Source organism: Aspergillus japonicus (genome assembly GCF_003184785.1).
Source record: "Aspergillus japonicus CBS 114.51 unplaced genomic scaffold BO86scaffold_118, whole genome shotgun sequence".
Classification (NCBI taxonomy): domain Eukaryota; kingdom Fungi; phylum Ascomycota; class Eurotiomycetes; order Eurotiales; family Aspergillaceae; genus Aspergillus; species Aspergillus japonicus.
The window spans coordinates 50,104-57,448 of NW_020291755.1; the positions used below are offsets into that span (position 1 = coordinate 50,104).

A 7,345-nucleotide genomic window follows, 5' to 3' on the forward strand; every position below is an offset into this window, starting at 1 on the left:
CCTCCATGCGCGCCCTTCTCTGTCGATCACAGATCACATACCGACGTCCCGTCCCCACTCTGCCTTTTGTTCGAAAATGCTACTCTACTTCAAGCGGAGCTGACTTTAGTTCAGCACTTCAGCTGAGCCCACAGCTATCCACCTGCTCCCTGTACTGTAGTTGGACTAGTTGATCGGTGTAGGATCTCATCGCTTGTACACAGAGACAAATACGTACACCGCCAGCTCCCCATTCCTAGAACCGGAGTGATCGGCATCTGATCCACTTGATTGAGTGGCTCAAGCTGAACTGAGGCGGAGATGCAAATCCGATCAGTATTGATACATGAGGACTGGGCGCGGAGAAGCCAGAGAGAATCTATCGTCGCTACGAGGACAGTCGTGGTATAAATACCCTCACTTCCCGATAGCTTCCTGCTTTTCATCACCCTCATCCTCTCATCCTTTGTCTCCAACTACCTTTCCCATCACAGCCACACATCATGGCTAAGTTGGGGTCTTTGTTGGCCGTTCTGGTGGCCCTGAGTGCTGCCCAGGTTCAGGCCAAGCTGCCCGGCAAGACCAAGTACACTCTGGATGACATCCGTCCTTTGCAGGACCCTGCCTCTGGCTTGGTCAAGTGTTGTCCCGAGGGAACCGAGTTCGATGGCAAGAACTGTGTCCTGGGTGTTCCCAACTGCCCGGAGAACTTTGTTCGCAAGGGCGACAAGTGTGTGTCGACCATCAAGCCCATCTGCCCCGATGGCAGCGATTACAACGGCAGCATCTGTATCGCGACTGAACTCCCCATCTGTCCTCCTCCCACCGTGCTGAAGGGCAAGACCTGTGTGGCTGGCCCTCCCACCTGTCCCTCGGGGCAAGAGTACAACGGCAAAGTCTGTCAATCCACCCAGATCCCCGGCTGCCCGGAGAACTACAAGTTCAATGGCAAGTCTTGCGTCAGCACTAAGCAGCCCGAATGCCCTCACGGCCTGATCACCTGCGGCGGCAACTGCATCAGCGTCCAGCCCCCCATCTGTCCCTCCGACACTGAGTTTCACGACAACTTCAAGAACTGCGTCTCGACCATCCGCCCCACTTGCGAGGACGGCACTGTCCTCAGCAAGGATGGCGTCTGTGTCGACGAGACCGGTCCCTCGTGCCCCCCCGACACCACCTTCAACCCCACCACCGGCAAGTGCGTCACCTCTGAGAAGCCTGCCTGCCCTCCCGGCAGTGAGCTCGACCCGGTGAGCAAGAAGTGTGTCATGACCGAGGAAGCCACCTGCCCGCCTGGCAGCGAATTCTCCGCCGACTTCGCCTCCGGCACGGCCCGCTGCTGTCCCTCCGAGATGATCTGGGACGGCGAGGTCTGTGTCTTTGACACTGATGAGACCGGCAAGTGCCCCCCCGGCACCACCAAGGTGGGCCAGCACTGCCAGAAGCAGCCTGTGCGCATCCCGCAATGTCCCCCCGGCTCCAAGCTCGAGCGCAACCGCTGTGTCAGCATCGAGCAACCCGAATGTCCTCCCGGTCACGTCCTCGAGGGCGGCGTCTGCACCTCGACCGAGCAGCCTGCCTGCCCCCCCGGCCTGACCCTTACCGGTAGCGTGTGTATCTCCACCGAAGAGCCCAACTGCTTGCCCGGCACCCGCCTCGAGGGCACCATCTGCGTCAGCGTCGAACTGCCCGCCTGCGAGGACGGCTTCACCTTCGACGGCGAGAACTGCGTCTCCGAGCTGCAGCCCATCTGTCCCGAGGACGGCAGCACCTTCGACGGCGAGGATTGCGTGACCCCACACTTCCCCTCGTGCCCCGAGGACACCGTCTTCGACGGCTCCCGCTGCGTCGCCACCAGCACCCCCTCGTGCCCGACGGGCAGCGTCCCCAACGGCTCCGGCGACTGCATCACCACCAGCGTCCCCAAGTGCCCCTCGGGCTTGACCCTCTCCGCCACCGGCGGCTGCATCGTCGGCGTCCCCACGTGCCCCAAGGGTACCCTCTTCGACGGCAAGCAGTGCGTCTCGCGCAAGAACCCGACCTGCCCCGCGGACCACAAGTGGGTGAACGGCAAGTGCATCAGCACGGTGCCGCTGGAGTGCGAGCCGGGCTACCACCTGGTCGACGGCGAGTGCGTCTCCGAGAACCGACCCGAGTGTCCCCCCGGCACCAGCTTCGACGGCACGACCTGCGTCGGCACCGAGCCCCTCTGTGACGACGGCCTGGTCTTCGACGGCGAGGAGTGCGCCCACCCCTTCGAGCCCGAGTGTCCCCTCGGCATGCGCTTCAACGGCCGCAAGTGCGTCGCCGAGAAGCTGCCCAACTGCTTGCCCGGCACCGTCTTCGTCCCCGCCTCCAAGCAGTGTGTCGCCATCACCCCGCCCGCCTGCCCCCCCGGCCAGGTGTTTAACGGCAAGCAGTGCGCCCTCGAGAGCGGCGACTGCCTCAACTTCGAGTACTGCCCCCCGACCGGCTTCGGGGAGCCCGAGTGCCCCGACGGGGCCCTCTACGATCGCCACACCGGCATGTGTGCCGACTGGCTGTACTAGGTTCGGGTGTTTGATGTGTGATACATGGCTTATGTGGTAGGGATTCTGGGAATGGTGTTGTACTTTACTGTTTTGTTTAATGTTCGGTTTAATGTTATCTGCAATTATGCTGCTAGCGAATAAAGTAAAACGTAGGAGCGCGTGTTCGTAGACTGTAGTTTGAGCGTGAAGGCCGCGGAGAAGTTCGTAGAACAAAACCAACTGGTTGAATCTTGATCTTTCCGCGTCGAGCACGCTACCTACCTACCTTGTATGTGGTACAAGGCCCAAGCGATCCACGTCTCTGTCTCAGGCTCGCAATCCCCCTCTGATGGTTTCCTCATAGAGAGGGGGGCCATCATTCAACCCTCAAAGACACGCCTAGCACTGTACAGATCTTCGCGGACACCAGCCGGCCCGAAGACCAAGATCCCAAGCTTGTCTCGAGTGACCTCATGATGCCAGTTCGATTGATCAAATTCTCGCTTCAGGGATGGGAGACACGCCCAGACCCGTTCTCAGACAGCCAGCCACCTATGCCATCCATTTGGTGGATAATGACAAGCCGGCAAATCAGAGCCAAAACACGTCAACGTGCGAGGTGCATCCATAGCTTACTTCTCCAGAAGTAGGACAGTGATGACGCGTGAAGTCGTCCTCCGAGCGGCATCAATCGACATGGAGATTGCAATCGACATCGACATCAAGCTCGATGAGGTCGAGATCGATATCGAAGACCGCTACACCTCTCCACCAACGCGCGCACGCAATAGTCACCACCAACCCCCGGAAGAGAAATCGAGCAATCTAGAACTCATTTCCCAGTCTGGATTAAAAGTGCACTCCCCGAGTCCATGGGATCATTCCCTCTCGATGCTGCGACCATTGGCCGGGTGAAGACTCCGGTGGGGCGGCGGGCCGAGGATCCTTGTCACTGCCACTCTTATCTGGCCGGCAGACCGTTCTTTTGAGGGGTGTGAATCCGTGGGTTGGAGATTTCTAGATCTTGGGTATCGTCGGAAATGTTGATCCTTGAACAAAGGTAATCAGGAATTGAGTTTTGGATCGATGGGGAGTGGCTGGTGGTGACGTGTTGAGCACACTGAGGTTAGGTCGTGGTGGGAGAGTCTGCGGTATGCCAAACCCTAAGCCAGGGGTGGGTGGTGTTCTGTCTTCATCACAAATTCACATTTACGGTACCAGTTTGAAGAACCCTTGGAGCAAATAGATTATGTTCTCAACTCTGACTCAAGTAATGCATACATCCCAAGTCACTCCTCACCAATAGCACCCACCTCTTTCGCAATCTGCACCACCCCCTCCAGCACCGTCTTCTCCGCGGCGCTGAACCTCCCGACCTGGTCCGCCTCCAGACAGCAGACATTATTCTGCTGGAGCTTCCACGCCCCCACGGCCGTCGCATCCGCCGGTTCCGTGATGAACGCCTCGAAGGCCGCCGGCTGCTGGCGCGGGTCGTCCGAGTACTTGTTCGGGAGCAGCCACCCGTTGAACCACATCGGCCGGCCGTCCGTCCCCAGGTGCAGCAGCTGCGGCGCGCAGATGCGGAACCGGGGGTCTTCGGGATTGCCACTCCCAGCATCAGCCTCCTCGGCAGTCTCGTTCCCCGTCCCTCGAGCGCGGTTCACCTGCGCCGTGCCCATGACCGCCGCGGCGCCCTCGTGGAACGCGTAGTCCGTATCCCCAACCAGCTCCCAGCCCAGCCAGAAGGTTTCTTTATCGCCTGTTCATGCGTAAGCCCGGCCCTTCCCACACCCCCATAGAAAGCCACAAGGGCAAAAGACAGAAGAGAGAGAGAGACGTACCGTAAACCATATCATAAACGCCGACCTTGCCGGAGGCCTTATCGCCGTCGCGATCCGGCCCATTCAGGCGCGTCACCAGCAGCAACGCCACGAAATGGCGCCACTTGTCGACGACCACGACGCCGGACTCCTGCATGTGGATGCTCTGGCCCGTCCACATGCGGCTGCGGTGCACCGCGCGCGATAACGGCGCGGGCAGCACCTGCCGCAGCCACGCGCGCTTCTCCCCGGGCATGAGCAGCCGGTCCCTGAAGAAGAGAGCCCCCGTCTGGACGTAGCCGGGGTCGTGAAACAGGTCCGCCGGGTTGGTGAGGAACAGCGCGTCGGCGTCGATGAAGATCGCTTCGCGGAAGCTGGACAGCAGCATGGCGAAGGGCTTGGCCGCCCAGCCGCGCAGCGTCCAGCCTGCGTCGGATACCATTGGGGATAGGTCGCGCGTGATGACGTCTGGGATCGCTTCGAGGGCGTCGCGGGCGTCTTCGCTGAGGTCGTCGTCGCCCAGGTACATGATTTCGACCGGCAGAGTGCAACCTTGTTGCCGGAGGGATTGGAGGGAGGTGAGCACGTAGGGCGCTTGTTTGTCGCCCGCGGTCAGAACAAGGCCTCTTCCGCCATTGTGGAATTGCGTGTGCAGCGTGGCGTGCGAGGGGAAGTAGGGGGTCGTCCAGTCGAAGAGACGCGTGGAGAGCTGCGTGTAGAAGGTGCGGAGGGTCTCGTAGCTGTGCATTAGGGTGGGGGTGTCGGTTTGGAGGTCGTGTGCGATAGAGGGGTAGGCTTGGAGGACTTGCAGGATGTCATCACGGGTAAGGGGGCTGGTGGCTGTTGGGACGAGGTGCACGGCTTCCCAGGCGGCGAAGAGGGAGCGGAAAACACGCGTGCGGAGGCCGAGTTCATGAAGCTTGGCCTCGCCCGTGCTGGTGATGGGGCTGGTGAGGTCTTGGGCCTGAGAAGAGTCGGGGAGGAGGGAGAGGAGGTGGGAGAGGCTCTTGGTGAAGTTCGTGCGGTCGAAGCTGGGGAGGGTGTTGCTGGAGGGAGGTGGGTTGCCTAGAGCTAGTGGGCTTTGGGGGTGGGTGTCTGCAATTGCAGCGGTTGGATCCTGTCGTTTAGAGAGAGGAGGCGTACAGAGCCCTGCATGGTGGTACTCGATGGTGAGCAGGGTCGCTTTGAAGCAGTACCCTACTAGAAGGGCGATGAGCAGTGCCCTAGATAGGATTGAACCCCGTCGGGTTTGGTTGGGGAAATGCGAGAGAGTAAACATCGGACTGAAGCCTGGGGGCCGCGAGTAGGAATCAAGTGGTGGGCGTTGATGATGAAACGCCGCTTCACTATGAGACGAGATCTCTTATAGCATATAGCTCTGAGATGCTCTAGATTCCAGAGCCAATGCCCATGTCTAGGATGTGGTCTTGACGTCGAAGGCTTCCCGTATCGATGTGGAACCCCGTGCTCTTCACATTGTCTATCCCGGTCTAGATTGTCGCGCGAATTTCACCTGAAGAGAACAAAGAAACCGAATCGGAACCAGACGGTCTGTCTCCATCTCTTCAGGATAGAGTGAGCCTCCCGCCAGCTCGAGACTCGAGGTGTGGCACGATCCGGTGTGCAGGTCTGGTTCTCAGAACTCTGGCGAACTTTGAACTCTGTAGACGAACTCTGTTAGGAGCATGACAACACTTCTGACCGGAGTTGGTATTCTACCGATGTTCATACTGAAGGCTAGAACTATTGTGTGCGATTAAGCTCTAGTATTCAGTGCGTGAAAGAAAGTCAATTGATCTTGCCACTGATCCTGACGGTTGATGGATTGGTTTACTACTACTGACACAAAGCACAAAGATACCCACAATGGCAGGAGAGAGAGAGAGAGAGAGAGATAAGACCGTGACTTGTAAATAGACTCAGCAGGTTTCATGTATACGAGAAGGAGGCTTGTGAGGTCATCACTTGGGTCACTCACTTTGCTGCCTCTGTAGAAACATAGAGGATCGTCTATATAAGACTCCTAAGCAACACCGCTGCATCCATCTACACGGCAAATCAGTCAATCCACTGACGAACAGTCTCTGAGTCTTGTCTCCAACTCTTGTCTCTTGAGCCTTTCAACATGAAAGTCCACTTCAAGCTGTTGCTCAGCTTCATTGTGCTGAACCTCTTGTCCACTCTCGTTGCTGCCGGTCGAGAGAATTGGCTGCCCCGAGCCCGCAACAAAAAGCATTCCATCTTCCCACGACAGTCGACTACGCCGACCGGAGTAACCTTGACTTCAGCTGCCCCGTTTATCGTAGGCCAGAACAATTACGGGACTAGCGTGTCGCTCCAGGTGTCCGGTTCCAACCTCATCGTCAACTATCCGCTGACAAAGGATTTCAAATACAACGAAGTCCATGTCTGGATTGGGACTGGAACGCCTCCAAATAACCCTGGCAGTTATCCCTACAGTACGGGTAGGGATAGAAGCTGCACCATCAACAGCGGGGCAACAACTGCCACCTGCACGATCCCAATTTCCTCAATTACATCCAAGTGTGATGACACTGAATACAAAATCGTGACCCATGCGTCACTCACCTCGCCAACACTTGGGACTCAAACAGGAACTGCTGGAACCATTGTCTTTGCGAACAACTGGTGGGTGTATTTCACCTTCAAGTTTACATGCTCGACAACAACAACTACAACAACTACAACCCGAGTTGCAACTACTACGACAACAAATCCCCCTGTTACAACAACCACTACAACCCGACTTGCAACTACAACCACACAGCCTCCGTATACTACCACCACAACCACACAGCCTCCGTATACTACCACCACAACCACACAGCCTCCATACACTACCACCACGACTACAGAGCCTCCATACACAACTACGACGGAGCCTCCGTACACCACTACTACCACAGAGCCTCCATACACAACAACCACTGAGCCTCCGTATACAACCACCACGGAGCCGCCATACACCACTACCACGGAGCCTCCGTACACTACTACCACCACGGAGCCTCCGTA

At 57.9% G+C, this 7,345-nt stretch overlaps 3 protein-coding genes across 3 annotated transcripts; 2 read left to right on the forward strand and 1 right to left on the reverse strand.

Moving 5' to 3' along the window:
- Window positions 1-455: 455 nt before the first annotated feature.
- BO86DRAFT_373579 (uncharacterized protein) lies at window positions 456-2,528 on the forward strand (the record flags this gene model as incomplete). The annotated part of the gene is made up of 1 exon (XM_025670386.1): window positions 456-2,528. The coding sequence occupies exon 1, from the start codon at window positions 483-485 to the stop codon at window positions 2,526-2,528; it is 2,046 nt and encodes a 681-aa protein (XP_025521987.1). The 5' UTR covers window positions 456-482.
- Window positions 2,529-3,778: 1,250 nt separating this feature from the next.
- BO86DRAFT_425750 (alpha-mannosyltransferase) lies at window positions 3,779-5,602 on the reverse strand (the record flags this gene model as incomplete). Its single annotated transcript, XM_025675495.1, has 2 exons — window positions 4,331-5,602; window positions 3,779-4,248 (listed from the first exon to the last, which is right to left on the reverse strand). Exons 1-2 carry the CDS (start codon window positions 5,586-5,588, stop codon window positions 3,779-3,781), a joined length of 1,728 nt encoding a protein of 575 aa, XP_025521988.1. The 5' UTR covers window positions 5,589-5,602.
- Window positions 5,603-6,370: 768 nt separating this feature from the next.
- Window positions 6,371-7,330, forward strand: BO86DRAFT_425754 (uncharacterized protein). Its single transcript, XM_025675496.1, has 2 exons — window positions 6,371-6,768; window positions 6,981-7,330. The coding sequence occupies exons 1-2, from the start codon at window positions 6,435-6,437 to the stop codon at window positions 7,259-7,261; spliced, it is 615 nt and encodes a 204-aa protein (XP_025521989.1). The 5' UTR covers window positions 6,371-6,434; the 3' UTR covers window positions 7,262-7,330.
- Window positions 7,331-7,345: the final 15 nt, after the last annotated feature.